This window comes from Anser brachyrhynchus (genome assembly GCF_964034855.1).
Source record: "Anser brachyrhynchus genome assembly, chromosome: 23".
In the NCBI taxonomy this organism is placed as follows: Eukaryota; Metazoa; Chordata; class Aves; order Anseriformes; family Anatidae; genus Anser; species Anser brachyrhynchus.
The window spans coordinates 6,598,799-6,614,422 of NC_137716.1; the positions used below are offsets into that span (position 1 = coordinate 6,598,799).

At 51.1% G+C, this 15,624-nt stretch overlaps 1 protein-coding gene across 4 annotated transcripts in view; it reads left to right on the top strand.

The window, feature by feature from the left end:
- Positions 1-15,624, top strand: part of PIP5K1C (phosphatidylinositol-4-phosphate 5-kinase type 1 gamma) — a 45,427-nt gene that overhangs the window by 16,010 nt on the left and 13,793 nt on the right. For all 4 annotated transcript variants that reach the window (XM_080566203.1, XM_080566204.1, XM_080566206.1 and 1 more), the window contains exons 2-10: positions 4,828-4,859; positions 7,163-7,249; positions 7,589-7,719; positions 8,345-8,462; positions 10,403-10,555; positions 12,537-12,836; positions 13,344-13,549; positions 14,433-14,516; positions 15,055-15,103. In XM_080566203.1, the coding sequence (XP_080422329.1) occupies positions 4,828-4,859; positions 7,163-7,249; positions 7,589-7,719; positions 8,345-8,462; positions 10,403-10,555; positions 12,537-12,836; positions 13,344-13,549; positions 14,433-14,516; positions 15,055-15,103 (1,160 nt within the window). The remainder of the gene's footprint in view (positions 1-4,827; positions 4,860-7,162; positions 7,250-7,588; positions 7,720-8,344; positions 8,463-10,402; positions 10,556-12,536; positions 12,837-13,343; positions 13,550-14,432; positions 14,517-15,054; positions 15,104-15,624) is intronic.

Consider the following 15,624-nt stretch of genomic DNA (forward strand, 5'->3'; position numbering starts at 1 on the left):
AGAGCACGGTGTGTGACCGCCGGCATCCTTCCCCCTCAGCGGGGCTGGGTCCAGGGGGCTCCAAACGGCAAAGGGAGGTGTGGGGCTGGCGTGGGAGGTGCAGCACCCCAGCCCTGGGTGTCGAGGAGGGATTAGATGGGATTGCTGATCTCCGGCTTTCAATGCTGGCCCAGTGTGAATGCTGCTGTGTGTGCCAGCATTTCAGCTCCCTGCGAAGAACTGTTGGGCTTTGGATGGGGTCTGAACCATCCCGAGGGATGTGGATGTGTCGGGGCAGGGTCTTCCCTTCTCGGAGGGATGGAGAGCCTCACCCGAGCACCGGGCTGGGGTCTCCCCAGGGTGTCGGGATGGCGTGTCCGGCTGGTGCGAGACCAGTGCTAGTTCTTGTAGGTCCTCCCAAAAATCCTTCATGCAGTCTGCAAGTGCACCAGAGAGAAAAAAGGGATTCATTTTTGGTGTCAAAGCTTGTGTTGCTTTTCTAAAGCTCCTATAGACTCCATATAACAAGCGGAATTGATCTCAGCTTGCTTCATTTTCCTTTTTGTTACTCCAAGCTCTCCAGCAGCACCCTGGGCACTGCTGGCTCTGAAGAGCAGCCGCCTACAGCTCCTTCTGAGAAGAGACGCTGCATCGGAGGGGAAGAAGCCCCCACAACTCCTCTCAGCATCGCTCGATGCTCCTCACCCTAACCGACCGGTGCTGTCACGTGGGGAGGCAGTGTGTTCGAGGACCAAAAGCAGGTCATGCCGGGTGCCTGGGGAGGGCAGGCTGTAAGCAGCCGCCTTCTCGGGGTGGCTGCGGAGCCCTGCTGCTGCTCCTGGCGTTTCTCCTCCACCCTGCTCAATGCCCTGGTCCCGAGCGCTGCTCGCCGGGACCCGGAGCCGCGCAGTTCGGGTGCGAGAAGTTGAGGGGCTGCTCCCCGCTGGCCGGGCTGCCCCTCCACGCCGCCCTGGCTGGCTGCGTGCCGGTTCAGGCACCGCTCTCAGCCGTGTCGAGTTTTCTGGCATCTTCTCCGAGTCGCTTTTTTGTTTCCTGAACTTCGTTTTCTCAGCGGTTCCTTATGGAGAGTAGCAGCTGTCTCTCTTGATGGATGTGTTTTGCTTCCAGCCTGTCTCTCCATATTTCTCCCGCAACACATCTGCTCCACGTGCACAGCCTTCGCCTTGCACAGCTCATGCCCTAGCCTGCTCCCTGCAGGACGCGTGGGCCAGCCCGATCCGACGATAAATCCTCGCACCCTGCCGCCAGCCTTCCCCTCCTCTTGTCCAAGCAGGTTGCTCAGGTGGGTCGTGCCCTCTTGCTCTTCGTCAGATGAGTGTGAGATCGGACCCAGACCTCCGTCGACGTTTGGGGGGCTCTCCAGAATCTCCCGGCTTCCAGCTGAAGAGCTGACGTGGTGTTTGTGTTCCTGATGTGGTTTTGGTTGCAGTCACTGTGTATCTCCCAGGAAACAATTGAAGCTTTTATTAAAGATGCAGCAGCATCTCCGCCTGGGCAGAGGAGTCCAGATGATGCCACCAGCTATTCGAATCTGCTTCCGCTGCTTCCCCAGTGCATCCTAAAGCATTAAATATTTATAAGTTATAAATGATTGTGTGATTATGCATATGCCTTACAAAGACGTCTTCTCCGTCAGGTCTTACATAAGAGCTTTGCTTGGATGTTTGTAAACTTTCTTAAGAAACTCTTTTTCAGTGGATGGAATCGTCAGCTTTAGCTGGTTTTGAGAGATCCCAGTGACTGTTTACTTGGCTTTATTTTTTAATTTATTCTCTGCACGTGAGTCAAACTTGAAACCCACGTTTTTACCTTAAACTCAGTATAGGTCATGGGCAGCAAGGACGAGATTTTCTGGTTTTCGGGAAGCTTTGCTTTTAAGCCTGAAGGATCGGTGATTTTTCAGCTTTTTGACTTCGGGCATCACTTGTGTGTCCCGGCTGGCAGCATCTGGAGAGGCTGGGGGAGCTGCAGGAGCCGCTGTGCTCCTGGCCCCTCGCTGCTGAGGGCGACGAAGCTGGTGGAGATACACGAGGCCCCTGCCCGCCCGTCGTGCGCCGCTTACTGGGAGCGAGTGGTCAAGCGGACGTAAACGGGGGTGAGGGGCCTAAAAATGCCTGAAGGACAATTTTGTTGACACAACACGTTGCATAAGAGGAGGAACGGGTTGTCTAATCGTGTGGAGGCTCAGGCTCCTCTGGAGGGGTCGAGCTAAATCCAGAGAAATCAGAGCGTGGGGGCACGGAGGGGTTTGGGGAGTCCCCTCCCTGCCCGCGCTGTGTGAGCGCCCTGCTGGGATGGACGAGCCAGCTGCGGCCGTGGACAGAGGTGTAAGGAAAAAAACAGACGTTAAATCAGATGGGAACCGCCGAGTGTTACAGCTGAAGCTCTGAGGCTCCGGAGCAGCATGCCGATCTGCATCGGGTCGAACAGAAGCGGTGCGTGGATGAGAAGAGGAGCTGAAGGCAGCAGGGCGGGTGTGCGTGAAGCACCACGCAGCCCAGCGCCCAGAGCTGCGCTTCCATCCCAGGCTTCTCGTTCCGGAGCCGCTCCTCACACTCCTGAATGCCCCCTCGTTAAGCTGCACCAAATCGGATAAGAATCATTTCAATTAGCTTGCTAAGTATTGAAACTTCCCCCAGCAGAGCTCCGGTGCCCCGCAGACCCGAGCGCCAGCTCTCGTGGCTGTGTATAACCCCGAAGCTGGAGCTAAATCAGTTTTTGCAAGGCCATCTGTCAGCTTGTTTGAGATGAGCACAGCCGAGCACCGTGTGCTGAGTACCCAGTGGAAGATTTTTTCATTTTCTGCCTAGACGGGTTGATTTCATAAAGCCGATTTTTTCTCTTTGGAGAGGTTTTGCTGGTGATGCCCTTGGCCACCTGAAGCGCCGTTTCTCCTGATGATCCCCGGCTCTCGCCCCAGCACCCTCCCTGCGAGCACGCCGCCGGTGTTGATTCCACACTTGGTACGTGTACAGCAGCAGACACTTAAAAGCTGAGAATGAAAGCAGCTTGTGGTAATTATCACAAAATTAAAGATAATCTCCTGCTCTGGAATTGTGACAAAGCACAGAAAAGAGATTACTGCGGCTCGTCAGCAGCGCGGGGCGGTCGGAGAGCGGCCGCAGCCGGGTGAGCGGAGCAGCCTGCGCCGTTCCCGGCCGTTGCAGGGCTCAGCAGGGAGCTCTCAGTGCCCTGGCTCCCCTGCCCTTTGCTGGGCTTCGTGTTGAATGACCTTAAAATCGTTTGTCCTAGGCCAAAGAACAGGACAGTCCTTCCAGCTCAGGACCCAAGCGTGTGTTGATCGGGTGCAGCGTCTGAGCTGGCGATGCCCGGCAGCAGCGATGCTCCGAGCTGAGCCGCGGTGTGGTCCCAGGGGTGATGGGAGGTTTCATCACCGGAGAGACAAAGGCAGGCAAAGCCTGGGGTCGGGGGCTCGCATTGCTGACTGCTCAAAACACCCCGTGGACGTGCCCTGTTTGCATCGGGGCGTCCCCGGTTTGCCCAGGCCCGTGAGATAACCTCAGCGCTTCTGCCTGAGAGCGATTCCATCTCCCTTGTGACTGCTAAGGGTTTTTGTTGGTTTTATTCTGCTTCCCACTCGAAATGTTTCCTGGAATATAACGAATCGCTGTTCTCATCTGCAGAGCAGCGTGCTCTGCTGTGCCTGACTTCTTGCTCAGGTTCCTTTGGAAGCAAGCCCTGAAGCGTCTCCGCTTGCGTTTTAGGAGGGTGAGCGGTTGCCCCGGTTAAACCATCCTCAGTCCTCTTTGGCCAGCTGGGGAGATGCTGAAGTAGCAGAACCTTGGGCTGGTTCCTCCAGGGCTCTCCCTGCTCTCCAGCCTGAAGGACCAGACACCTCCCACTGCCCCCAGCTCGTGCAGATATTCCTCTCGAGCTGGAGGGCTCGCGTACCGACAGGCGCTTGTGTAATCCACCCCTCGCCCTCGAGTGGGGAACAGCCGAGGGCTCAGGAAGAGCCCCGCTTCTTCACGGCCACAGCTCCCGAGTTTTGCTCCCCGGCCTCTTGCGAAACGAAGCCCTCGCTGAAGGACTGCAGGTTGCACAACCCTCCTGGGCGGGCAGCTCCTCGCCTTCCTCGGCAGCTCCAGGCCCTCGCTCCTGTTCCTGAGGGGCCTGGGCCGGAGTTGCAGGACCCGTGCGTGGCTTCGCCGCTTCCTCCCCGGTCACCAAACGCCTCGCAGCGCTCGCACACCGCGGCTGGCGCAGGGGAGCAGAAGCTGGCCTCGTGTCGGAGGAGGGCTGTGGCTTGGTGCTTCCAGCTCTGGTCGCGTACCTGAAAGCTTCAGGCAAAACGCTGATTGTTTGCCGTTCGCTGTAATGGAGAAGTGGTGGCTTCTCCCAAATCTCCCAAAGGCAGGGGTAGAAATAAATGATGGATTTGATTTTGTGATGTATTTGGGCCTCACGTTCTATAAATAGGTTCAATTATCGATACGCTTTGTCAAGTGCCTTCTGAGTGGCTGGAAAGCAGCTCCGTAAGCGTCTGGGCCGCTGTGCGTAACCGCCTGCGGTCCTGCGGTGTGGCGCGGGCCTGTTGCTTGCAGTGCAGCAGGGATTAGGAAGAACTCTGTGCTGAAACCTCGAGGAAAAAATATTGCTAGGAAAAATGGTGCACCTTTGTGCTTCTATAAATTGGGCGAACCCAATAACTTCAGGCTCCTGCGCTACTGAAATTGAAAACTGAGCAAAAGCAGCTGCTTTAAAGGCTTTCCAGCTTGCTTGAAGGAACAAAGCGTTAGGTTATTGTCTGAGTAGTTTTAATCTCATGTGACTACTTTTACTAATGCTGTCCCTTGTTCTCCTCAGGTCTGGCACCAAAGAAAGCAGCCATCACTGAGGTGAGATGCTCTCGAAAATCCTGTGCTGAGAAATGAGAACACAGAGCTCTTGAGAATGCCTCCGCATGACTTTTTTGAACAAGGCCGGGTTTTAAAATACATTTAAGTTTACTGAAAATTTGATATTGATAAGGTTATTTGGGAGACAGAAAGTTAATGGCAGCTCTCTGATGTCTGTGTGTTGGTGTGACCACAGCCACAGAGAAATGGGAAGGGATTTTGCCCTCCCTGTAGCCATTTGGGGCTGTGGCTCCATGATGTCTGCATGTGAGTGGCTGGATCTGGCTGGGGACACTTCTTCCGTACCGGCACCTGGAGCTCCTCCTGTCTCCAGGTGGAGACTCCACGTCCTGGGCGCCTCCAGGGCTCTGCGTTGGGTCTCATCCCCTTCTGGGAGGGGGCAAGGCGGCTGTAAAATAGGGAGCCCCGAGACGGGAGTATCTTGAGGGACTGATCTTCTGCACGTAATCCAGGTCTCAGGTTGCTGAATCACTGGTACCTTCTGGAGCAAAACTCTTCACAGTTGGCAGCAGGGAAGCTGGTGGGAGGATCTGTGCCTGAAAGCTGTTCCCTGAAGCCCACACTTGTGGTTTAGGGCACCGTGTTCAAATGGTTTTTGTTTTATCTGATTTTCTAACATACCCCTTCATATTTCTCACCTGAGATGCTGAACGTTAGTAGACGTGAATAGAAAACTCTTCCCGTAGGCTGCCAGGAATGTGGCACTTAATTCTTTTTGACTCCCCAGAAATATGCATAGTAGAAAACACAAACCCTGTAAAAGTTAATTGCTTTTTTCAACACGCAGATAGCCCCCCTTTTTCTTGCCCTGGAAACGCAGTACAAGTAGAGCGAGGGACTGCGGAAGAGACTTCAGTTGCTGATTTTCGTACAGAGGTGGTCTCCTAACCAGTGCCCACCTCTGTTAATTCTTTGAGGATGGTGATGAGCCACGAGGAGAGGTAGGACAGCGCAGCTTGGGCTTGCGTGTAATAGGATGCAGCTCCCTGGTTCGAAGCTGCAAGGAAATCTTTGCTGCTGATCACACCTCTTTGGAGAAGGAGTGTTTGGATGCGAGCTCGGCTGTGCTAAATGTTTAAAACAGAGTAGGAAGTGCGGTTCTGAAGGAGAAATCAGGCTGCCCCTTAGTTCCAGAAGTACAGGCAGCCTGACCAGAAATAGCTGCAAGCTCCTGATTAGAAGCTAAAACACAAAGAGCTTCTGTAGTCTGAACAAAATTATACGCTGTCTGCCGTAGCCATCAGTTCTGAGAGATGACTGTGTGCAGTGCTTAGGGAGAGAGCGATATAATGTTGTCGCTTGGGAAATGACCTTGGGTCTCGCTGCACACTGCTTGAAGAGCATCCAAGGCCTGGCTGTTCTGTAGTGTAACAAAACCCCAAAAGTCTGGTGCTCGCCGACCATCGCAGCTATCTGATGGGCTCTGCGGTGCTGGGGCAGCAGGCGGGACGCTGCCCCGTGGCACAGCATACGAGTCCCAGCCCTGGGGCTGCGTGAGGAGCTGTGTCCAGCTTCACCAAACGTGGTCACATCAGGTGGTTAAAAGGGTACAGCTGCCGTCTGCTCCCTCCTGGATCAGCAAAAAAAGGCCTGGATGGACTCAGAAGTAGAGGAGGAGATGGGGTAGGAGTAGATTTGTTCTCCCTCTGAAGTGCTGGCAGCCCTACAGTGTTTCTATAGACTCTGCAAAACTTCAGGAAGAGCTGTTTTTGCAGTTCACCCTGTGTGGGCTTGTCCTTTGAACTGTTAACAGATGAGATCTTGCTTAAATGGATTATCTCCGTGTGAACACAGGAGTGGGGTTGCGTTATCCACGTTATCCGTCTTTTATTTCTCAAGTCAAGTGTGAGGCGTTGGTATGAAACCTGAGGGCATGGGATTTTTAAAAATAAGCCTCTCGCAGTTTGATTTAATATATCCCTATTTGTAATCGATGAGAAACCAAAGTCAAGCAACCGGGGAATCCTGGCAGCTGGGAGGCAACGCTGACCTTTCCTGGCTCAGGATCTTTGCCGAGGCTCTGCCCCATTAGTACTGAGGGTGTCGGATGGAGCGGCTGGGTATTCTCACCCCTCCTGTCTTGAAGGATGAATAAATAATTCAGACAGCCTTGTTAAAAGCTTGCCAGTGCCAATTACACCCGTTTGCAGACTTCCCACAGTGGTAGCGATCGCTCCATCCTTTATGATGGTGGTGATGTGGTCCAGCCTGTGCTGTTCTGCCTGTTCGTGTCAGCCAGGTCAGCTGCTCTGCTGGGAAGTCACCGTGCCCTTTCGTTGCAGGGACCATCGCTTCCAGGACAGCCTGGCCAAGGAAAGAAGATAGGTCATCGAGGCGTTGATGCTTCTGGTGAAACCACTTACAAAAAGGTTTGGTTTTGGGGTGTGGGAGGGCGGTAGCTATGTCAGTGGCTAGGCTGCGAAGTTGGGGCCAGGAGTAGAAATGGCACAGCTGAGCTTACCTGGTTTAGTTTGTTAATAGCTACCAATCTGATTTCGGTTTTATGCAGCACCCTTGTACTGTGTAGTCTTGTGAACTACAGACCTTCTGAATCCATCTATTCAGAAGTCAACTGAACTTGTTTAGCAGTGTATGCTGCTCAGGATGACCCAATGGAAGTTATAGACATGGCAGTATTGTAATACAGGGAATATTTTTGTTCTAATCTCCTGGGAAGTGCTCACTGACAGCTCTTTCCTTTCTGCCAGACCACTTCATCCACTCTGAAGGGGGCCATCCAGCTGGGGATTGGATATACTGTCGGCAATCTGAGCTCCAAGCCGGAGAGAGATGTCCTGATGCAGGACTTCTACGTGGTGGAGAGCATTTTTTTCCCAAGGTAAAGGAGACAGGGAAACAAAATGAACGGATGAGTTATTTCTTTTCCTCTCACTGATTTTTCAAGAGAGCTTCCATCTGTCTTTAGATCACAGAGATGGATGCTCTGAATGTTTTAAATATGCATCTATTTCATACAAACATAGCAGTGGGAAGTGTTAGATTCCGCAGAACACTGACTTGCAAGGAAGCACAATGTAAGGTACAGTGCTGTATGGCTGGGTTTGTTAGTCTTGCTGTGTGCTATTCTTTCTACCTGTCTGTAGAATTTTTATCTCAAACACGGTATAATTTCAAGGGGGAAGCTCATTCTGGGAGCTCTTTAACTCTCTTTTAACAAATCTCATGAAAGCTGTGTTCTCTGTCTAAATGCATTCAGCTTGACAAGCGGCTGTTCCTTGCATTCTTTGGAAATAGGTTTTGGCAGATAATTTAAAACCGACTTTCCTGTTGTTCTGCCACAGAAGAAAGGTGTTTTGTTTTGGGTGGTGTTGTTTTTTTTTCCTCATTCCTAAGAGGTCTTTTTGCAAGGCTCAGTTTAGTATACAGCAGCCTTGATGTGGCCGTACCTATCTGTCGAATGGTAATACAAAGGCTCGCTCATCTGTAATGTCTGTTTTGTGCAGTGAAGGAAGTAATCTTACCCCGGCTCACCATTACGCTGACTTCAGGTTCAAAACCTATGCACCAGTGGCTTTTCGGTACTTCCGAGAGCTCTTTGGGATTCGTCCAGATGATTATTTGGTATGGATATATTTTTCTGTCTTATATGAGTATTATCTGTCTTATTTGTCCTATTTTGTTTGAGATGATCTGGAGCAGTACAGTAAATCTGCCCCTGAATCAAGGCTATCAGCTCATCTTGTCTAAAAGGGACAGAGAAGAGCCAAGGAATCTCCCTGATCCCAGCAAGGAGTGGGAACAGGCTGTGGCTTTAGGGGTTCTGTTTTGGAGGAGATCCAGTGACCGCCCCAGTAAGAGCAGCACGACTCAGCCAAAACCTTCGTTTGCTCAGAGGTAGCTGTTAGCTCACACTGGAGGGAAAGGAAGTGATCTGCTTTAAGTGTGTGCTGCTAAGCTGCGTTACGGGGTTCCCTCTCTGTTGCTGGTGGTGACAATAACTTGCTGTGTTTACAAGCAAAAGGGGTTTGTGTTCGGCTGGGTGCAACCCTGTAATGTCCCCTGGGGCTCTGAGGACAAAGACAGGAATTTGTCCTTGTGTACTCACTTGAGAACTATGCGAATGTAGTCACGTTAATCATCTTATGAAGACGGAATAAAACACAGCTTGTTCTTGTGCTCAGAAAGCTCCTTGGAGCTACTTTTTAAGCCATCTAGTAATACAAGCTGGTGGGGCTTGGAGTGCACTGGGGTTGAATTTGGTCCCCTTGCATGTTTGTGACACCCTGCTCTTTAAACAGGACACTTGTTGAACTGGGAAGCAGAACACATTCAAATAAGCGCACGCCCCCCCCCCTTCTGATAGCCATTTTTTTTCTGACTTCAGCAGTAGGCAGGGGTAAACCATAGCTGAAAACATACAAGAAGAAACAAGTCTGTGCCCTTGCACGGCTTGACGGTAACAGCGCTCCCCATCTGTGCCATCTGAGATAATGCTGGCTGATTTGATGAGTGGCTCAAAAGCTGGGTGAGGCACAGAGCCTGCCTCAGTTGCAAAGGTCACAGCTCTGATTTGTTGCTTCTGTTTCCCCTGATTCTCTCTTGCCTGCCACAGCAGCAAATGTCTTTAATTATGCATGAGATAATTAACTTGATAAAGTCTTGGATCATTAATCTGCGCAGTGCTGAAAGCTGTTTTCAGTGTGTAATGATGAGCATTTAATTCATTGCTCTGATTATGGCCCTTACGTACCCCTACCTTCCTCTCCCCATCTTACCTCTTGCTGTGGCAGCTCTGACATGAGCTGCTCTGAACCTGCTCAGCCTACGCAGATACCCTGGGGTTGGTCCCTCGCTGCAAAGTGCACGTCCACACTTACGCTTTCCATTTTTTCGCAGCTGCTAGGCATGTCCTCAATTGAGGACCTGCTGTTTGCATCCTGGTATCTAGCAATGTCCTCCCGATGCAGTACCCCCTGCTGTTCTTAGCACTGATCCCTCTCTTCTTGTTTGGACACCTGGTCTCATCCTTTTCATGTGTTTCCAACAGATTGGGGGTGAGATGTGGCTGTAAAACACATCTGTAGCAGGGGAGCACCAGGGCAGAGGAGGCTGCTGAGAGCAGCCAGTGCATCGTGTTCCCTCCAGCACGGAGATACGCGGTGCCCTGAGCAGACTGTCATGTCTCTTAAAATCCTATCTTTCTGTCTGCGCTTGCAGTAATGTGCTGAAAGAAGCCTAAATGTGGTACACACGTACATGCACAATGGGAAAAGATGTCATTATGAAGCCTGGATGTTACTGAAAGCAGAAGATTAGCTTGATTCTGAACAGTTGGGATGCTCTGAACTGTAATCTCACTCTCTAATTGTAAATTGTCCATCAGCTTTGCTGCTTAGACCTAGCCTATAATGAAAATAATTCCCTTTAAAGCTTTGCTACCCCTTAATCTCACAGCGAGGCAGTGTGCTAGGGAAAGCCCTCAAGGGCCTAGAGCTCAGTGTGCAATGAGCTGGGGCTAAAAACGTCATCATTTTTTTTTGTTTTTCCCTTTTCCTCCCTAGTATTCATTATGTAACGAGCCTCTGATAGAGCTGTCAAACCCTGGTGCCAGTGGCTCTCTCTTCTATGTCACCAGCGATGATGAATTCATCATAAAAACTGTGATGCACAAGGAAGCTGAATTCCTCCAGAAGCTCCTTCCTGGCTACTACATGGTGCGTATCACCCAGCTCCTCGGACCTGCATTTGTAGTGGCAGCTTTTTTCTCCCAGGTGCTGCACAGGGCACGTCACCCACCCCAGTTTCTTGAGGCCTGCCCACCCTGTGCCACCGACAACATCAAAAGTCACAAAAGCCAGTCCCAGAAGCACAAATCCTGCCAATTATTTGCAAGCTCTGTAGGTAAATTTGGTGGGGGGGGGGAGGTGATTGCGAGCTTGTCGACAGGTTTTGGCCTGAAAATGGTTTCCCAGACGTGTAAGGGTGCCCTTTTCCCAGCACTAGCTCTTTCTTCTTTGCTTGGCACCGTGCCTCTGCCTCTGCCTGGCTTTGAGGATGGTTGTTGACTGCAGTAATGCAACCATCTTGGTTTTACGGGGTAACCACTGCTGCCCCAGGTGTGTCCCACACGTGCTGTTGAGCAGTTACTCCGAAGGCAGCTGTCAGTCGTCGTGGCTCCCGCTGGCTGCGGTACCAAGCTCAGGAATCCTGCAGCACCCAGAGAGGCGTATAAACCAGGAGCTGCCTCCCTGCACAACTGTGCTGAAGGATCCAGCTTGATACCTAAGGGCGCTGAAATTCCCTGAGGAGCACCCAGGGATTTGTTTGCCATGGAGGTGCCGAGGAGAAGGTCGTGTTTATGGCAGGTGATGTTAATGCTGCCCCATCTGTGTGCATGTTGCAGTGGGTTTGATTTGTGCGTTCGTACACTCTTCTTTCTGAAAAGACTTGTCTCGCTCTGCGCATTGGGGCAAACTTGCTAGAACGATGCAGGGTCTGGGTTGTTGTGTGTATCTGGCAGCCAGTTGCTTGATTTTGGAAGTGGCAGTGAAGTTCCTGGAGAGGATGAGCGTTTTTGGAAAGCGTTGCTGTTGTCTGATGTACAAAATAAATGGGAATGGAGCTGCGCTGCGGTCCTGAGTTCTGCAGTTGTCCTGGCTGGCCACCAGGTTAAAGAATTACGCTGAGGTACCTGTCTGTGCGGAGGGACATGCTGCTTGTAGCGTTCACACCTCTGTGGTTACTGTGGTGCTAACACACGATCTCTCCGCTGTTCTTGGGAAACCCGTCCAGTGTGAAAGGACTGGATGAAAAGGGAAGCAGAGGGGTCTTACCTGAGTTACTTTAAAGCTGGGCAAGTGCTGTTTGCATTCGGTCTCGGCTCCTTCTGTCGCTTTTAGCTTGCGCTGTGCTGAACAGCACACTCACAAGGAGGGCTCGCTTGTGAGTCCAGCTAGGTGAGATGAGATGTGGGGCGTGAAATTGTAATGCAGTTGTGCTTCTTCCATCTGTCAGAGAATCTGTCAGGCCCGTCCTTCCCGTCACAGCGTGCAGAGATGTTCTGTTTCCTTCCCAAATTTCTTCCCAAAGCTGAACAAGCAGTTCGTGTCTGTCATGTCGTTCCTAATAATGCAGCTGCCTAAAAAAAGGACATGATAGCAGAGCAGGATATCCGTGCTCTCTGGCCAACTGTGTTTTAATAAAGCAACTCTCCAGAAGGAGGAGGAAATTGATGTTGTTTTGTTTAAAATTTAAAAAAGTACTGTGTCCCTGGTTTATTCTGGGCCAGAGAACGGCTCTTGATTTCTGACACTTCTGAAGAGATGAAGATAGCTGTTATTTTTAAACTTGAAGTTCCCACTTATTTATGTTTTTCTCTTCCAGTTTGGTTTCCCTTTTTTAGCTGCTGTTGGTGGGGAAAGCAGGGAATTTCCGGACTTGGTTATTTGCCCAGAGAGAGATGAACATCTCATTCCCTGTATTCAAGGCAGAGTGGTATTTTCAGGTCCTAAAGCCACTGAAACACAAGGGTTTGTCAGATGTGTGCAGTAAGCTCTGATGTAAAGTTCAGAAAATCTCTAGGTGAAGAACCCCTAGTCTGTCTGCTCCAAGATCCACTAATGTGCTCTGTGTTGGAAACAGCAGGAATCTTCTTCAAAATGACCTCCGCTGATGCTTTTTCCAACCCCATTTCAGAACCTGAACCAGAATCCACGGACGCTGCTGCCAAAGTTTTACGGACTGTACTGTGTGCAATCAGGGGGCAAAAATATCCGCGTGGTTGTGATGAACAACATTCTGCCTCGTGTGGTGAAAATGCACCTGAAATTTGACCTGAAAGGCTCAACCTATAAGCGCCGGGCGTCCAAGAAGGAAAAAGAAAAGTCCAGCCCCACATACAAAGACCTCGACTTCATACAAGACATGCCCGAGGGCCTGATGTTGGATGCAGACACCTTCAGTGCGTTGGTGAAGACATTGCAGCGAGACTGTCTGGTAAGGAGGGGGCGGTTTGGGGAGCAGATTAACAAAGCCTGTGGCTCTCAGGCATGAGGAAGAGCATATGACTGAGAACCTTACTAATCTGCTAACCCCAAAGCAGGATAAGTCCTCTGCTGCTCTTTACCCTGAAAGCAAAGCAGCGGAGTTGGATCTTGTGACAGTCTCCAAGGACTAAGACTGTGTCCCTCTGCCTGATGCCTAAAATTGCCGCATTCTCGCCACTTGTAGCTGGGCTGTTGGGAATAAATACATTTTTCTTATGCAATGTGCGACAGATACCTGGTACAACAATGTTACTTGTGTGCCCTCAGCCCTTCGGGTTGTGGGAATTCTATGCAGACAAGTTCAGAGATGACTATTGGGTCAGAAACGTTCAAGCTCTGGCAACGGAGTTCTTAGCATAAACGTGGACGGGCTGTTCCGTGCTTTGGGGTCTGTGCTTTGTTTGAACTGCTGGCCTGATGTTTTGACTTTATTCTTATACTCAATACTAATTTGTAGGTGTTGGAAAGTTTTAAAATCATGGACTACAGCCTCCTGCTCGGGGTTCATAACATAGACCAGCAAGAACGGGAGCGGCAGTCCGAGGGAGCCCACAGCACGTCGGATGAGAAGCGCCCCGTGGGGCAGAAGGCACTTTACTCCACGGCCATGGAGTCCATCCAGGGGGGGGCTGCCCGGGGGGAGTCCATAGACACAGACGACACGTAGGTGAAAACCTGGTCCTCTTGTGCTGCTGCAGGGGCGGAGGTGGAGGCAGGAGCAGGAAATCCCTAACTGAGGCCCTTCTGGGCTATATGGGCATCTCTCCTGGGTTTATGGCCCTGCTGCCTTAAGCCATCCCAGCGTGGTTAGCAAGCAGCCTCTGCTCAGCACACGGGCAAGTGCTGGAGTAACTGGTGGAGCTGTGTGCCGGGGGTTTGCCCAGTCCGTGGCTCTCGGGCAGCTGGTGGCTCTTGCGGCTGTCTCTCTGGCTCTGTGGACAGGCTTGCTAACAAATGCTGGAGTTTGCTGCGTTTGCTGCCAGCAGCCGTGGCGTGTGTGAAACCAGCTGCTCCGGTTCTGATGGAGTCACAGTGGAGCCAGGAAATATTCAGCATTTCAAACAGCATCCTTAATTGCAGTGGCCTGCCTGCTACCTGCACGCTTTCGTTGTGTGCTCGCGCTGGTGGTGCTGCACCTTTGACTGGTATTAGTGGGGATGGCGCTGGGAATACATTCATTCCTAAAGATCTGCCCTAACAGGCAGGCAGTTCATGCTGTCTTGGGTCCCCAGAGTAAAATATTCTCTAGCTAAGAAAAAAACATGGTGCTTTCTGGCCCAGGTAGAGCTGTTGTCATGCGACACAGATCCTGTGCTGATATTTGGTGATCTGAGCAGCCAGTAGCTCTGGGGACATCTTGTGTGAAATGCTCTGGGTCAGTAGGTGACTTGCTGACAAAGGGACTGTGCAGGTTTTGTGTTGTCTGACCACCACATCGCAGAGTCCTGTTTCCAGTGCTGCCGCCTGCCCTTCCACAGGTCTCGCTCGGGGTGTTACAGCTCTTGGTTTTAAGGCTGTGCTCACTGGGGTTTTGTCTTACCTGCAGGATGGGAGGAATCCCAGCAGTGAATGGCAAAGGAGAGCGTCTCCTGCTCCACGTAGGAATAATAGATATTCTTCAGTCATACAGGCAGGTATCTCTGCAGTCATCTATCCCCTAAGTGTGTTAACATCTATTTTAATGCTGAATGAAAGCAGGAAGATTTTCCTCTCCTGAAGAGTTTGATAACGAGTAGGCAAGCTACCTGAAGCTAGCTGTCGATGCACGTTGGGGGCTGTGGATTTTGTTCTTGTCCTTAAAAGAGCTGGTGACACAGAGCCATTTTTTAAAGGTATAATGAGAGTAAGGTAAGGTAAATGCTCATAAAGAAGTTCCCTGTCTCAGTGCCTGGGACAGACAGCGTATATCCAGGGGTGGAGGGTGATTTTCTGCCCCTCTTACAGCCCCACGCCTCCTTCCCTGGAGGGTTTCCAGGCAGTCCTGACCCAACTGCCGAGATGCCAGTGTGCTCAGCTGACCTCTTGGCTGGAGGAAAGCTACTCTCCAGACGAAGATGTCATTAGCAGCTCAGCGATCTCTGTTGTGCGGGGTACAAAAGGTGTCTTAGACATGGAGTACGTGCCTGCAGCTGATTCCTTCTTTCTCTCTGCTTCTCCCCTTAAATTAGGTTCATCAAGAAGCTGGAACATACCTGGAAGGCCCTTGTCCATGATGGGGTGAGTATCTGTACAGAGGCAGGAGTTGTCCAGGTCTCAGCAGGGTTACTGCTTCGGCTTCATTTATGCTACTTGGTGCCAATTACCTCGCTATTTATAGTGCCTGAACTGGTACAGTTGAAGCTGATGAAAGGAATAGTTCTTGCCTCTTAAGCCTCCACAGTGGTGTAGTACCACTTATTCCCAATCAGGTTTTCTTGCTCACTCCACCTCCTCTTGCTTAGCTGTCATGCTACCAGCTTTCCTCCTCTGCTCCCATCTGTCATTTTCCTCCTCCCCACAATACCAGGAGCTGTATGCACAAGGCATGTGCCATCGTGTATGGGTTGAGGAGCCCCGCGTTTGCTCTTTGGTGACTGACTGCGGTTCCACTTCAGTAAGCTGTCTGCTAATAAATCCCTTTCAGTGTTCCCTTGCTGTCGTGTCCCTAGCAGCAGCCAGATGCGTGTTTACAAAAGAGCAATCTCAGCTGTGAAAACCTCTTTTTCAGCATTGCATATCCTACCTTCCCTTAAAATGCA